Raw genomic sequence first — 17,309 nt, 5'->3', positions numbered from 1 at the left:
CTGGAATAGGTCTCTATTTATTAATTTCACATCAAGTAGATTAACAATATATATTTACAGATTTTATTGTTAAGATGCTTAAATGTATCTACATTTAACATGTAATATAAAACCAGTAAAATGACCTATCGCAATCAGTATTAATTTATTTCACAGAAGTTCTCTGAAAAATTTGAGCACTTAAGACAAATTTGAGCAAATAAGACAATATATTTTGTCTTATTTGATAACATTTTCTAAGCTAAAAAGTAAAATAGTAACTATCATAAGTGGCTGACAAAAACAGCTGCGGATTTCTGAATTGATGATGAAAAGACTTTCTTTGCTAGTAGTACATTGAAGTACATACTTCAATGTTATCAAATTATCACAGGATTATGTATTTTCCTTGAGAAAAACTTCACTACAGATCATCCCATCTTATCCTCAAATATGGCTACCTAAAGAGTCAAGTATTGAAGAAAAAATAACCAAAAGATATATTTTATATAATTGTAGCTGACCTAAAGGAGGAAGCCTCTGTGTGTTGTGACCTGACCTCTCCACATATTGCTAACATCAACATGTTTATTACAGTTGTAAATGTTTTAAATGGAAAACAGTAAAACAAGTATACTTGTTTTAAAGAGAAAACAAGTATTATTTTTTAATTCAAACATGAAAAATTATTTTATTACATTTTTCTTTTTCAGAGTTGAACAATATAAGTAAATCTTCAGAAGGTATTGGAAATAGCAAAACAAAATCAAACCATAAAAAGTTATTTGACAAAAACCAGGTATCTGTAAATATGATAACTGAAGATACAAAATGCTGATGAATAACTTTTATTTAATTGTAATTTGTGTAGACTGGATCCCTTGATGTGTTAAATAAAACTACATGTGATAATTTATAATTTATAAGAAAACAGTAAAGTGATAATTTTAATTATTAATATTTATGATAATAGGATTATTATAATTTAATAGTTAAGGTAATGTGCAAATCATGAACTAATTGATAAAGCTAAACAAACTTCTGTAGCAACAGTTATACTGTGAAATTTAATAAAAAACTGTACAATATTATATAATAAAAATTACTAATAAATACATATAGTAGTATGTTAATTATACATGTAGTAAATAATTACTACATGCATTAGTATTTACTACATGCATTAATTAAAATGGATTAAAAATTTAATATTCATATTTATATTAAAATCTAAATAATCAAATAATCAAAACAAATTTATAAAAAAAAAATCTTTTATTGTGAAATAGCATCTCTAGGTTAATCTGGAAGATTGTTAGAATTTTTAACTTAGTCATTATGTACCTTCAGTATTCTAATCTTTTCTGTTGAAATTGATCTGTTCATGTTTGGTGTTTTGTATTTATCAAGTGACTCATTAAAAGATATATTTTTTTAGTTTGATATGTAATATTGCTTTATAAATATCTGGGAACAGGAATGTTAAAATCCTCAAGTTGATTAAATATTGTTTACAGAATAGTTTTGTGATGTGTCCCCCATTAACCATTTGTATATCATAAACCCATGTAATAAAGAGCATCCCCCAAAATGTATGATAATGAGAAGTGTGCAAAAATACATTCAGCTACAATACTCTTGAAAATTTCAAAATAATATAAATAAACAATTCAGTGTTTAAGGATTTATAAATTGGTTATAAAGTTAATGAAGTTTTTAATTATGATAGCCAACCTTTGAAAAAGTCCAAGCCTGAATACAAAGGCATTTTTTCACATTAACTAGACATATGTTATATTGGCAGTTATCTTTGGCAGATTGATTAGTTGAAGAAAAATTAAAAAAAATAAAAATAGCTGTGGTTAATTTGTTGTAGAAAATTCATTACATTCTTTACTAAATTTATTACTATTTTACAAGATTAGTTCTCAAGAATCAGATATAAAAACTTAGAACAATGTTGATTAAAAAATTATCTTAAACAGAATAGAAGATTCGTTAAAGGCCTATTTTAAATAAATAAAATAGTTAACAAATAAAATAAATGTTTAATTTCATTTAATGAAATTAAGTTAATTAAATTTCTTCAGTGAAATCTCGCTGAAGAAAATCTCCTAAAATGTTTAATCCAGTGACACAAAGAAATCTTAACGTAGAAGATTTCCTTTAGAAAGTGTAACTTGCCAATTATTTGATAGTGAAATGAAATCTTTTATTGAGTTAAATTGTCCTAAATCAATTTTGTCATCTTGCATGAATTAGGAAATGTAAGAATTTGAACCAAATTAAGAACCATAATTAGGAAATGTATAACAATGTTATACATTTAAAATAATTGTTTCAAGTACATTATTTAGGAGTATTCTACTTAATTTTGTTTCATAATAAAGACTTTCATAAATATTTTGATACCTAGACAGTTCCAAATGTTTATGCAAAATTTTGAGGTTCATTGGCATATAAAGATTGAAATTGCATATTTGTTTAAAAGGAATCTGTTTCATCCACTGTTATAAAAATAATTACATGTATTAAATCTTAAATAAGTTCAAATTCTGCATCTCCATAATCTAAAATGGCAGTAAAATCAAAACTTATTTACCACATTGCTGAAATGTTGCAAATGAAACAAATTTTGATGTTGGTGTTATTAATATCTGTAAAATAAAGCCCCACAATCCACTTCTTCATGATAGTGTTTTCTGCAAGTGTGTTCTGTATTGCTATCCTTTCCTAAATATTAAAGTCCTTGAAAAGTTACTATCATTCATGTTTGCAAGCAAGTCAGAATCATCATTCATTCAACATGGGGCTCTTCTGAATTTTCATCTTTATCAACACTTTTTTACAAAAGTTTACAAAGATTTACAGTTTAATTACACTCCAGGAATAGATGTGTTCACTTCTTCGAATATTTTGTCACTTGCAGGGTACATGTAGGTTATTTACCCAATGTCTGACCAGCAGCTTTCATACATAGGGAACTTGCTATAATTAGGACAAAGAGCAGCTTTAATGCTGATTCCTCAAACACTACTGAAATTCATTCATTACTTTTGTAGGCATTCTGAGAATGCATGTAATTATTATAGGCCTGTAATAATCTGTAATGCGGCAGTTGTAAATACAATATCCTAAAATATCAATTATTGGGGTACACTACTGTAATGTATAAAAATGCTCTTGTACCATCTGTAATGGTCAGAAATTACTTTTTTCTGAATAAGTTGCAACAAAGATATGATTTGTTTTTCAGACAACTCTTCCAAACAACTCACAAATACTCAATAGGAAATGCTCAAAATTTGTAGTAAATGGAAAGATAAATGTGAGGTTTCCTTTCTTGGAAACAAGGCATTAATTTTTCAGACCAAACGGTAAGCTACTTGTCATCATTGAGTCAAACAATAAGGTGGTATGAAAGTAGCATGATAGTGGTATTTGAATTTTTACACAACATTAAAAGTTCAAATGCTGCTATCATACCACCCATGATATACCATTGTAGATATCTACAATAAATTTTACTTTATTAAAAAATTTTACTATCAAAAAAGATTATAGAATTCTAGAACATGTGTTGTAACCAACAAATAACAATACGTATATTATGCTTTTAAGAAGTGTCAACTGCTCTTGGTTATCAGCATGACCAGAAGTAAGTCAAAATGGCATTTAATTTAATTTAAAAATTTCAAAAATTATTGATATTTTAATAGCATTGTGAGTGAGGATCACCTGCAATACACACAGCCTGTGACAAAATTTTGTGTTTTTCTCTTGCAGTCCCTTTATACACTAAAGACACTTTATATACACCAAAGACTATAGTGTATTGTTTTACTATATTAGAGTACATTTCGTTGATAAAGAAATGAATAGACTTTAGTCTATTCATTCAAATATAATTAGTATATTGTCATTCATTATAAAGAAAAATGTAAATTTTTAACTAAATGAAAAAAATATCCTTTTAAATATTATTTATTTTTGGCATCAGTAAATTGTCATTGTTTGGAATAATTTCTGCTCTTTTCCTGAGCAAAATATATATCAATATATTCCTTGCCTCGTAACATACTGGAGTTCTCAAATCACATTTATATCTAGGAGATTTGGTCAGCTAACCAAAAAAATGTACATGTGCTTTGCACTATTATTTCATAGCCTCATCATAGTGCAATAAGAGTGGCTTCTTTATTTAAACTGTGAACAGTAAAATCTGTAAAATGTTTTTGGTAGCAGTAGAATCAGTAATGAAAATTTTTTTATTGTATTTGTATACACAGTTTTCTCCAGATAATTCATTTTTATGTTATTGTTTTTTATTTTGTAGTTATTTTACAAACACCTAAAATTCAGTAAAAAATTAACATACATGTAAGAATTACACATTAGTCCATTTTTTAATGTTATTAGCATTTCGCTCAATATTTTTTTTGTGCTATCAATACTTATATACTTAAATTTTGTGAGTATAATTTAGAAAGTGTAATTAAATACTTTTATTTTAGGTATTACTGCCAACACTGATGGATTTGTCAGTTTTTTCACAGAATACTTTTGGGTATTAGTAAAAGGGCATAAAAAGAAAAGATCATGAAGGTCATGAAGATTTTCCAGTGAAATCACAACGAGAATGAGAGATATAAAGGTACGAAGGAGGACATGAATATTTCTATCACTTGTTCTCATTGTGATTTTACTTGAAAATCTTCATGACCTTCATGATCTTCTTTGTAACGAAAACAGTTATATAAAATTTCTTTGCAAACATATCATTTTTTTTATCAATTGATTTTCTTCAGCTTTAATTACTCTCTAATCTCCTTCGATGCTCAAGATATGAGTTATCTTTCTGATAGAATTTCCAGATAACAAAAATAACTTATAATTACAACACAATTTTTAAAAGGCTAACAAAAAATAGATAATAAATAACCAGTAATTAAAGCATTGCAAAAAAGAATGCTCTCTGTGTTTGCATAAAAAAATTATTGTTATATTTGTGTTAATATTTTTAAATTAAATAACTGTTTAGCATTGTTCTCAGTTGCTATTAATAGTAAATATATCAAAATAATTTCACAAAAATTTTGATGTTACAGTAGTTTTGTATATTTAAAAAGCAAAAGCATTACTTAATAGAGTTCATATTTACTTAAATATTTTAAATTGCTGGGAAAAAGAGCAATGCTAAACAGTTATTGAATTTAAATACATAAATACAAATATTATATTTATTACACAATAGAAATACTCTTTTTACAGGACTTTATAACTGAATATTTACTATTTATTTTTAAAAAATAATTTTTTATCAAATCAGTAAAAAAAAATTGGTAAATAGCATGAAGAAAATAATTTAATTACAATAAATTGCTGTGTAGATTTTTGCTATTTATGGCTACAATATTGTCTGTAATGTCGTCATTCATATGCATACATCAACCTTAATATTTTAACTTGTAAATATATTAATATAATATATATTGTAAATATGTTATAATATAATAATGTATAAAGTATTGTACTAGCTATTTTGTCTATGGCTTTTTTGTTTTTGTAAGTCTGGTTGAATGAATAAATTATTAACCCTAAAGGTATTGCAATATATAATGTAAACTTATAGGAGAGTTTAGCAGTTGTTTACTATAGTACACACACTTTTTTCTGTCATAGCCGCAAGTGTTATTCTTTAGTAACTTGTAAGATGAATATTTTGAATTTTTCATTTTTTAAAACTTTAGATATTGAAATAAGTAATTGAACGATTACTGTTATTATCAAGTCAAAGATGTCACATAACCTACAATGAGTTGTTTATAATCGTAGACATTGGCTTTTGTAGTTAAAAGACTGGAGTTGGTACCACTTGTATTTGGTTGTGTGCTGTTATTTTAATAGTAGTCCAATTTAAAACAAGCGAAGCCTACTTTATTAACATGTAAAATTTTCCATAATTTATTGAAATAAAGAAATTTGTATTCGTAAATATTTTGAAAGATTATTATTGATAAATCTGTTTGCACTTTGAAAATTACTTCATTTAATTGATCCCTAGACTTTTGGTTTCAGCCGATTTAATTTTGCACCATATAGCATAAAACAATAATCATATTGTCTTAATTGCTTAATTTTTCTTAATTGCTTATATAATTATTATAGTAGAAAATAATATAACCAACAAAACCAAAGTAATATTTTCAATACAACTTTGTTTTATTTTCTAAATCATGTATACATTTTATTCTTTATCATACAATTAAAATTGTGACTTCCGTTTTAAAATAAGATTTAGAAACAACAAGTTGAAAGTTAGAAGACAGAAAATTATTTAACATACCCTACTTTAAAATTAAACTACCTTCACCCAAAATATTTTTTTTTTTAATTTAAAAAAATTAAAAAGTTATATTTTTAAAAGCAAAATATAACAATTGGGGGTAAATGTAACTAATTGTGGATGTATAAATAATTTTAAAAAACAAATTCAAGAAAATAAATTCAATAAAACAGTTTATTCATTTAGAATATTGAGATACATCATTATTTATATAAAAACCTTTATATTGTGTTTAGAGAGCCCATCTCAATGACTGGAACCAGCTACTGCTGGCAGTGTTTTGGTTTTTGTTCTGATTATTATTATTATTTTGATTCTGGTTGTTGTTCTGTTGATTGCCATTGTTTTGGTTGTTGTTATTATTGTATTGGTTAGGGCTCATGTTGTTTTGATTCTGATTGTTCTGGTTGTTATTCTGATTCTGGTTTTGATTGTTGTTGTTGTTGTTCTGATTCTGATTGTTTTGGTTGTTGTTATTGTAGTATTGGTTTTGGTTTAAATTGTTCTGATATTTGTTATTCTGGTTCTGATGGCTGTTGTTCTGGTTGTTGTTGTTCTGATTCTGATTGTTGTGGTTGTTGTTCTGATTCTGATTATTGTTTTGATTGTTATTGTAGTATTGGTTCTGGTTGTTGTTCTGATTCTGATTGTTTTGGTTGTTGTTATTGTTATTGTAGTATTGGTTCTGGTTTACACTGTTCTGATTATTGTTATTCTGGTTTTGGTTCTGATTGTTCTGGTTGTTGTTCTGATTCTGATTACTGTTGTTCTGGTGGTTGTTGTTCTGATTTTGATTGTTCTGGTTGTTGTTGTTCTGATTCTGATTATTGTTTTGGTTGTTATTCTGATTACTGTTTTGGTTGTTGTTATTGTAGTATTGGTTCTGGTTCACACTGTTCTGATTGTTATTCTGGTTCTGGTTCTGATTGTTCTGATTTTGATTATTGTTCTGGTTGTTGTTGTTCTGATTCTGATTATTATTGTTCTGATTGTTGTTATAGTACTGATTCTTGTTTACATTGTTTTGATTATTGTTGTTCTGATTCTGATTGCTCTGGTTGTTGTTCTGATTCTGATTGTTCTGGTTGTTGTTGTTCTGATTCTGATTATTGTTTTGGTTGTTATTCTGATTACTGTTTTGGTTGTTGTTATTGTAGTATTGGTTCTGGTTTACACTGTTCTGATTATTGTTATTCTGGTTTTGGTTCTGATTGTTCTGGTTGTTGTTGTTTTGATTCTGATTACTATTGTTCTGGTTGTTATAGTACTGATTATTGTTTACATTGTTTTGATTATTGTTGTTCTGATTCTGATTATTGTTTTGGTTGTTGTTGTTCTGATTCTGATTATTGTTTTGGTTGTTGTTGTTCTGATTCTGATTATTGTTTTGGTTGTTGTTGTTCTGATTCTGATTACTGTTTTGGTTGTTATTCTGATTACTGTTTTGGTTGTTGTTATTGTAGTATTGGTTCTGGTTTACACTGTTCTGATTATTGTTATTCTGGTTTTGGTTCTGATTGTTCTGGTTGTTGTTATTCTGATTCTGATTACTGTTGTTCTGGTTGTTGTTATAGTACTGATTATTGTTTACATTGTTTTGATTATTGTTGTTCTGGTTATTGTTGTTCTGATTCTGATTGTTTTGGTTGTTGTTATTGTAGTATTGGTTCTGGTTGTTGTTCTGATTCTGATTATTGTTTTGGTTGTTATTATTAGAGCATTGGTTGTTCTGATTGTTGTTGTTGTTGTTGTTTTGATTCTGGTTATTATTGTAGTACTGGTTGTTCTGGTTGTTGTTGTTTACATTCTGGTATTGGTTATTGTTATTGTTACAATTCTGGTTGTGATTGTTGTACTGGTTTTGATTGTTGTAGCAATTGCAGTTGTTATTCTGATTGTTATTGTACTGGTTCTGATTCTGGTTATTATTGTTGTATTGGTTGTTATTGTATTGATTATTCTGGTTATTACTATTAGAGTCTTGATTGTTGTTGAAGTAGTACTGGTTGTCACAGTTCTGATTATTCTTGTTCACATTCTGTACATTGTGATTCTGCTGGTTGTTGTTCTGGTTTTGGTTGTTGATATTTTGGTTTAACACAGATTTCTGATTGCTTTCAACATTTCCTGAAAGAAATAGCAGTTTTAATTTTATTGTTTATATTCAGGTTTGACACGGTGAGTTATTTTAAAATATGATTACATGTTTATTAAAATAAGTTTGTTTGTTTTATAGAATAAAATAAATAAACAAATAAATAAATTTTATTGTTTATTTTTGACCAGCTGACATTATAAGTGGCATCAGCTGCTATGGTGATAAGCCAAATATAAATGCCAACAGCATGAAGAGTGAAACTATCCAGTGTTATTTATTTATGGTTATCTGTGGGTACTTGATTATTAAATTTGTCATTAAGACAAATTTTTATCATTATCTCATACCCCTTGATATCCTGAGTGTACTGGTTATAACTAACTTTACGCATGATCTTAAAAAATATTTTTTTAATTTTAATTGAAATGTATCTCTAATTAATGCTGATTCTGATATTTTAATTATTTAACTGAGGAAGAATGTGAAGCTTTTGAATTTAATCCATAATACTCATAAATGACTATTTCAGATGAGTAACATGTCAATAAAATTTTATAATTGTGATTATAAGTATTGGACATGACAAGAGTCAAAATTGGTCTCGAAGCCAAAAACACCTACTATACGTACATTAAAGTTTTCTTTAACCGTTATGTATTTTTTTTAACCAAATTGTTAATGGGAATCTGAGATTAGTCACAAGTCAGTTACCAAAATGTACACCAATTTTTAAGAATGCTTGAGTCAAGTTTAGTTGGGAAAGAGGAGTAAATTGGTTTTGTTTTTACTAGTCTTAATAAATTATTTCAAATCAACAGGCCAGCCTACAGAAGTGTAGGTGATATTCAGCCCACAAGTGATCCTTTCTTTCTGTTTTGATCACTCTGAAAAAGTGAAGCTATGTAGCTGTTCACTATGGAAATATAGGGACTATATGTGTAGAGAATGTTACTATTTTTAGACATTAATCTTCGAAAAGCATCTCTTACTGATGATTCTTGTGTAAAAAATGTCTTAAATATGAAAAAGCTATAAGGCCATAAGTGAACAGATAATGTAAGTCAACATTTATGTAACTTTTCCCAGAGACGGTGCATAATAAACATGCTTCTTCTATTCAGTTTATAAATTACATTTATTACATTTTCCTTACTGAGGAGTGTGTAAGTTAAATCTACATCTCACCAGCTTTCATTTCATATTTTATGAAGAATTATTTTTATGTAAAATAAACTATAAAAAAAATTACTCATGATGATTATGTAACAGTTTAAACGGTCTCCTTGTTTTAGGTTTTAAATTATTTTTTTTTAAAAATAGTTTTTGGTGCACTTTTTTGTTTATAATTTACAGATAATTAAAGAGTATACATGCGAATGTAACTACAATACTGATAAGTAATAATGCTATACTAATGTAAATTTCAATACTAATTCCATTTTTTCTGAATCAGTATTTCAATATTACATGTCATTACTGCTGTTTTAATGAAAACAGTTAGGCTTAAGTGCATTCTGTTTATTTTAGTTTAGTTGAGAATGAGTCAACAGATTATCTTGAAAAAATGAAGTTTTAATATTTTAATACTATCACATATGTGCTTTGCACTGTGTATGCCTATTAAGAAAATGGTTAAGTCAAGAAATGAGCTTTTCAATAATGAAATTATTAAAGCAGAGGTAGAAATATCATCATAAACAATCAATTAGAATTCTATACTACTAATCAAAACAAGTTTTAGAACTGTTGTTAATTTTTTTTATTTTAGCAACAAGACAAATTAGACTTAGGTTATAGCTGTGAGATCTGATGAATAAATATTATCCATTCCTCTATAAATAAATATCGTCTATTAAAGTATGAACTTGTGGAATATGAGCTACATTTTATATTTTCTATTACGGTAAGAATTTAATTTCAAAATAGTTAAAAGTTACGGTGATTGAAATGCTCTTGTGTTATATTAATTTAATTTAAAAATTTAAACTTTCAGCATTTAATCTTTCAGTGAGATTTAAATAGATTTACTAAAAGTATATATTAAACATTATCACAATATTTAAATATTTGTACGTAAATTTACTAAAAATATATATTAAATTTTTTTTAAATATTTAAAGATTTTGTATATCGTAGTTATTATGAATATTTCTGTAAGGGCATATTATTTGTTGATTATTTTATATCAGTCATTCTGATCTAAAAGAAAGTATCTTGAACAATATGATTTACAGGTTAAATTAGTTGAATAGGTATAATAATTTAAAAAAATGAAGACTATAAATTATTTTGCTTTAAAAAAGTAAACTGATGAAACGTAAAGTGTTTTAGCACTATGTTCTCTTAAGAAGAATCATCACCTAAGTAATATTTATTGTATTAATTATTTATATTTACAGTTCCAGTGTGGATATAAAGATTAGAGAATATTTTTCTTTTATTTTAGCAAATATTATGTTTTTCTTTCTATTATTGAAGTTAGAAGTTAATAGTTAAAACTGTTAAAACGGTCCAGTTTTTTGGGAGCCTTCAACTTATAGTTTCATAGGAACATTCAGTTATGGAATTTACTATATAATTAATATACATAAAACAACCAAATGAATGAACTAAGTTTATATAAATAATTTTTCAAAAGAATATCAACCTATACATCTTTATTCTTATTATATAAAAAAAAAATTGTCAAATTTCAATATATATGGAAGAGATTAAAATTAATACTGTTATAAAAAAAAACAAAACAAAGCTACCTAACCAACTGATTAGTTCAGGGCCATCAAATATGATGTTACACTGTTAAAGTAAACTAAAACATTTTTTATACTGAAAATATTAGATTTACACATGAAGATTTTCGTCAAATGAAATTTGCAATTTTAATTGAAAATTTGATGGAAAACAAAATTATATTCAAGTGATAAATTTTAACTTAGAAGACTAAATAAAAAAGTAGTGAATTATTTTTATAATTGTTTTTCTTTAATACATTCAACCGTGTCAAATTTTTATAAAGAAAAAAACAAAGGGTTTTTTAATATTCATTGTCTTTTTTTCCATCTAATTCTTGGTTTGAATCCAGTTCATGAAGGGGATTTTCAACACTACAGATATTTCATATCATATTCCCGTGCTCAAGCATTGATTTTATGTACAGAATTAATCAAGTAAAAAAAAGTTTTTGAATTATTGTAAACCATGATAATGTTACTGTAAATCACTGTAATAGTTTCATTTAAGGGTGTAGTAGAAAATGCACCTGTAAACTTTTACTGATTCAGCAATAATAAATAAATAGATTTTAATAGATGAGTTCATTAATACAAAAATTATGTGTGCAACAATTCATTTCATTCAAAATTTTAAAACACGCATACATTAACCGTACTACTTGTGTGTGTGTGGAGAACTAACAAAACATGTGAAGAACTAACAAATTTTGATATTTTTATAAAACAAATAGCTTTAAAGTTATAAAATATACTAAAATCACTAGAAAAATGTTAATTCAGCATAAATACTCAGCAGTAACATAATAGATATGTGATTTTTGTTAGAAATAGGAGGAAATATTATGTTTGTACTCACCATCTTCATTCTGGATGTCCTGGTTATTGTTATTCTCATTCTGGTTTTTGTGCTGATTTTGTTGGATTTCATTATTATTGTTTTGGCTGTTATCATTTTCTTGATTGTCATCATTGTTTTGGTTTTCATCATTGTTTGGGTCATCATCATTGTTTTGGTTATCATCATTGTTTTGATTGTCATTGTTGTTTTGATTGTTATTATCATCGTTTTGGTTGTCACTGTTGTTTTGGTTGTTATTATTGTTTTGGTTATCACTGTTGTTTTGGTTGTTATTATTGTTTTGGTTATCACTGTTGTTTTGGTTGTTGTTATTGTTTTGGCTATCACTGTTGTTTTGATTGTTATCATTGTTGTTGTTTTGTTGGTTCTGTTGTTGATCCTGGTTGTCATTATTATTCTGGTTGTTTTGGACATCATCATTATTGTCATTCACATCTTTATTGGACTGGTTCTGGCTGTTGCTGTGCTGATTCTGCTGTTGGTTCTGATTACTGTTGTTGTTTTGATTATCATTGCTATTGGAATTGTATTGGTTCAGGCTGCTGAGAAAATTACCATGCTGGTTGTTATTGTTTTGATTCTGGAACTGGTTGTTGTTGTTCATATTTTGTCCATTATAATTGTTGTTGTTATTATATTGGTTCTGGAACTGGTTGTTATTCTGAAACTGATTGTTGTTCTGATTGCTGTTCTGGTTCTGGAACTGGTTGTTGTTTTGATTGTTATTTTGGTTCTGATACTGGTTGTTGTTTTGATTGTTATTTTGGTTCTGGAACTGATTATTATTTTTGTAATTGTTGTTATGGAACTGGTTGTTGTTGTTGTTATGGAACTGGTTGTTGTTGTTGTTATGGAACTGGTTGTTGTTGTTCTGGTTCTGGAACTGGTTGTTGTTGTTATTCTGGTTCTGGAACTGGTTGTTGTTGTTATTCTGGTTCTGGAACTGGTTGTTATTGTTTACATTTTGTCCATTATAATTGTTCTTGCTGTTGTTGTTCTGGAACTGGTTGTTGTTGTTCTGGAACTGGTTGTTGTTATTCTGGAACTGGTTGTTTTTGTTGTTGTTCTGGAACTGGTTGTTGTTGTTCTGGTTCTGGAACTGGTTGTTGTATTGGTTATTGTTATTTACATTTTGTCCATTCAGGTTGTTGTTCTGGTTTTGTTGTTGTTGATTTACTGAAGCATCTGAGTTCTGGTTACTGTAGAAACTAGTGAACCATTGCCATTTATTCTGTCCGTGAGGCTGAACAGCGGCAGCAGCGAAGCCAACGAGCACTAACAATACCAATGAGGACTTCATGTTGAAGGCAACAGTTCAGTTACTTCACTCGCCTTATATACTATTTTGATATCATCCCTCATTTGATATCAGTAGCTAGGTCATAGTTCCCGCTTTTAAAAATAATCTTTACTAAACCTTTACATTATATTAAATTGATAATTTTTTAAAATAATCTTGTTTTTTTAATGATAATTATTTATCATTAATTAATTACTGAAAAAAAGTTTATAATAATTATACTTACCATTGATTAGAACTTAACTATATATTATAAAAAAATGAGATGTGTATTATTTGCTATAGTGAAATTATTTAAAGCGTTGAAATGGTTTTCTGGGTAGAAATTTGTGTTTATAAAAATCCTCCTTGCAAAAATAATAAATTATCTACATTTGTAGAATTTTTTTTTGGTAAAAAGTAAGCGCGACTTTTACAACTGCGCTTCGTGAAAGAGAGTTATAAGAGAGTCATGTTAACTGATTTAACTGACGAAAAATTCTTATTCATTATTATTGACGATTTTGCTACCTTTACTAAACGAATAAAAAATGTTTGAAAAAAAATTGAACAGACTCCAAAAAGAAAAAAAATACCATCAAAAATTAATAAATAATTTTCTTCTAAGCTCTCAATACAATCTTTGAAACCTATTTTTCGAAATCGGTGCCAAATTTAAAATATATTTCGAAATCAGTATCTCGTGCACTCGTAATTCATTGAAAATTTAACTCCGATTTAAAAAAAAGAAACGCAAAAAAACAAGTATTAAAAATTATATTAGGGCGAACAGGAAAAATTATTTTTTCCTTTTCTTTGCGATATTTCTTTTTCTTTTTGGAGTCGGTTCAATTTTTTTTCAAACATTGTTTATTTTATTCTTTTTAGCATTGTGATTTCTTTGAAGCAGAACTATGGGCAGGGTTACAGAAGAGACTACTCGTAAAAAGGAACGTTCTCTTGAAACAAAATTGCTTAAAGATTTGACGAAAAAGATGCGTTGGACTTGGAGTCGGGGCTGATATCGTGCAAGAGGAGAGCCTGCCTAATATGCAGGAGTGCTGGAAATGTACATTTTTGAAAAGAAACGCAGTCTGAAAGGGAACACCATGATTTGATCTGGAAGCGCCTTTCAAATGGGACTGTATTGTTAATGTATTGTACTGTATTTTTAAAGAAAAAGTTCATAAAAATTGGCGCCCTTGATAAAAAGTTATGTTCGGAAAATTTAATATAGAAAAATAAATATATGTAAATTACATAAGAATAGAATCTAGAACCTCTCTTTTATGAAATTGGGTTTTTTCTTTTCTTAAAAAAAGGGACAGTTTTCACTTATATCAAACCAGACAAAAAAAAATTTGATATAGGGTTAGTGCTAAGAAAATGGATTTTATTGTGGTTCCGTTGCCTTTTTGAATACGCGTAAATCATATATTTACCTAAATTAAATTGATATTAGTATTTAATAAACTAATAAAATTCAAAAAATATTCCCAATCATTCGATCAATTTATTTAAAACGAAATTAAAGTATTTAGCAATAGTAACTAACTATAAAAAAAAGCTATTATATCATACAGTTATTATATTAATGAGTTAATACGGACTAAAAGTACTTCTCGCTTTTATTTATAACTATTTTATATTTTGTGGTCTTGCACTGATTGCGCCTTAATTCCTCCACTCAAATTCAGAAGAGCAGTTGACTTTTGTAATCCGTAGAGCAGCATACCTACCTTTCCTGACTGTCCTTTAATGTGTAATTATGCAACGATCTGAATGAGATATTCATTTCTTTAAGCGTGGAAAACATAGAAGCTATCTCTTGTTATACTAATGTAAAGGAATAACCGATTCCAGGATGATTTTATAATAAATTAAAATTTATTATTGAAAATATTGTCTGAATTACTTCCGTAATTTTGGAAACCTTAAAAACGGGTTTTTAAAATTTTTCTTTAAACTTTGATATTTAAAATTGGGTTCAAGTTAAAAATATCTACAAAAATCCTAACACTAAATTTAGTGCGGCGTTAAAAAAATAAATTTTGCGAAAAAATAACTTTTTACTTTAAGGGCTTTTTTTTTAAAAATGAAATTTCATTTTATTTTAATTTTTTATTTACGTTTAAAATGTGGATAACGTCACTTCTAGAAAACGCTATCCGTATAAAAATTTCTTTAGCAAAGAATGAAAAAGAGAGTGATTGGAATCTCGATGAAAAATAATAAAAGAGCTTAGTGAAACAATAAGCAGATTGCTGCTAACTATTCGGCTACGGGGTTTTCGAATTGCTGGACTATGTCGACTACCCAGAAATGTATATCCTTTTGCTGTAATGTGTATATTTTACCCTCAATCTATTAATTACTATTATTTCTTTTTAACGTAAGAACTTGGATTATCAGAATGACATCAGGCTGCGTATCATTACACTACTACAGTCCAGTACTAAACAACGATTAAAAAAAACTGTTTTCAAATATTTCATATAGACGATGCAAATTAAAAAAAAAAATCTCTTAAGTTATCTGGAAAACTTATTTGACTAGAAATGCAGTAGAAAAACGAATCATCAAAATCAGTCCATTTTGTTGTAAATAAGCTTGAACAAAAGAAAGAAAAAAAAATCGGGTCACTGAGAATCAATTCCTTTTCTTATAGACGGTTAAAAAGTGTGAAGTATGTTAAAATAACTTTAAATGTTTTTACAATTACAACTATCATCAGTCTTTTATTTTTATATTTAATATTTTAATTAATAAAATCAAACCATGAAAATCTGAGATCTTAAAAGGCTAAAAGGCTCATCGCAATATATCTGTAACTAACGTGCATCCGGAGTTGCTAGGATTATTCCATTCGCACGTCGATGGTTAACATTAGAGTTTTAAAAATAGATTTTCTAATATTTTTTATATAATTGTGCACAAAATATTTATTAATCAAAAGTGACCCACTTTTTATTTTTTGTCTAACAATTAATTAAACAATTAGTAATTAATTTATGAATACGAAATAATACGCTTTGACTTTACCAGTCTTATCTGTTTGTAACCCATTTACCTTGCTTTCAACCGAATTTAATGATTATTACGAAGACAAACGCATTTTATAAAAATATTTAAGACATGTTTGTAGTTTTATTATTTTTATTTTAACCGATCAATTAATGTATCATCTACAACTCAGATTTGAATCTGAATAAAACTAGGAAAGCACTGTAATTTCTCAAAATAGCACATAGTTTAAAAAATATTATCTGTTTAAAGGATATTCTTCATTCAAACCGATTTAAATTCATATTGAAAACAAAAATCAGGCGATAAATTCGGTTTAACTTCCGGTACTTTAACTTTTATCTAATAAAAAATGCTTCAAAATAATATCGTAAGCCATTCGGGAATTTTTTCTACTCGCACCTCTCTTAGTAGGATAATTGAACTGGGAAGGTATTCCCAGAAACTAGAAAAAATTGTGTTTTGTTTATATTCATTTTTTTTCAAATTTAGCTGTAAATGAGAAAAAATGTGGGTTTTAATAAAGACTGAATTAGATTCTTCAGGCGCAGCTGATCTTATCAAGCATTTTTTGTTTATTTTACTGCAATGTGATAATAAATAAAATAACTTTGTACTATGTTAATCAATAGCAAATACGGTAGCCTTGTATGAAACGGAGTGGTGATAAAACCACTATATGCTCTGTTTTTATGTATTGCGTTACTGTATCGGGTAAAAAATTTCTCAATATGGAAGTCTGAATAATGAAATAAAAACTTTAAACATTTTTAGTAAGAACCAGGCCCTGAAGAAAATATTTTGGGGAAAAGTGAACTTAGCGTATAAATTGGTCCAGTCTTTCTAACATTGAAGTTGTATGAAAACATGGAAGTAAAGATTTTTAATCAGCCAAATGTGTAAAATAAAGATCTCATCTAAAAAAATGAACAGGACTAATTAAAAGCGTTGCAAAGATTTAGATGAAATTTTTATCTGTTTTTTAATTCAAC

The 17,309-nt window shown here is 27.2% G+C and overlaps 2 protein-coding genes across 13 annotated transcripts in view; one reads left to right on the top strand and one right to left on the bottom strand.

The window, feature by feature from the left end:
- LOC142324214 (sodium-independent sulfate anion transporter-like) overlaps positions 1–6,342 on the top strand; it is a 126,160-nt gene extending 119,818 nt beyond the window's left edge. For all 10 annotated transcript variants that reach the window (XM_075365017.1, XM_075365026.1, XM_075365042.1 and 7 more), the window contains one exon: positions 693–6,342. In XM_075365017.1, the coding sequence (XP_075221132.1) occupies positions 693–817 (125 nt within the window). In that variant the 3' untranslated portion in view covers positions 818–6,342. The remainder of the gene's footprint in view (positions 1–692) is intronic.
- Positions 6,343–6,481: 139 nt separating this feature from the next.
- On the bottom strand, positions 6,482–13,315 carry LOC142324203 (uncharacterized). Of its 3 annotated transcripts, none has more exons than XM_075364994.1 (3): positions 12,826–13,315; positions 12,012–12,792; positions 6,482–8,452 (listed from the first exon to the last, which is right to left on the bottom strand). In XM_075364994.1, exons 1-3 carry the CDS (start codon positions 13,312–13,314, stop codon positions 6,558–6,560), a joined length of 3,165 nt encoding a protein of 1,054 aa, XP_075221109.1. In that variant the 5' UTR covers position 13,315; the 3' UTR covers positions 6,482–6,557. The 3 variants fall into 3 exon arrangements, with proteins under 3 accessions (XP_075221109.1, XP_075221118.1, XP_075221099.1); XM_075365003.1 differs by having other exon boundaries at positions 12,850–13,315; XM_075364984.1 differs by having other exon boundaries at positions 12,012–13,315.
- Between the last annotated feature and the right edge of the window lie 3,994 nt (positions 13,316–17,309).

The sequence above is a fragment of the Lycorma delicatula genome, chromosome 1, assembly GCF_047948215.1.
Source record: "Lycorma delicatula isolate Av1 chromosome 1, ASM4794821v1, whole genome shotgun sequence".
Lineage (NCBI taxonomy): Eukaryota > Metazoa > Arthropoda > Insecta > Hemiptera > Fulgoridae > Lycorma > Lycorma delicatula.
This window is presented reverse-complemented; position numbering and strand designations above follow the sequence as displayed.

What these genes read in the sequence shown, in the direction of transcription:
- LOC142324203 (XM_075364984.1), bottom strand. Translation starts at nt 13,314, where the DNA reads ATGAAGTCCTCATTGGTATTGTTAGTGCTCGTTGGCTTCGCTGCTGCC. An exon ending in GGACATCCAGAATGAAGATG is followed by an intron (nt 8,453 to 12,011) that starts GTGAGTACAAAC and finishes TATTTCTTTCAG; the next exon opens with GAAATGTTGAAAGCAATCAG.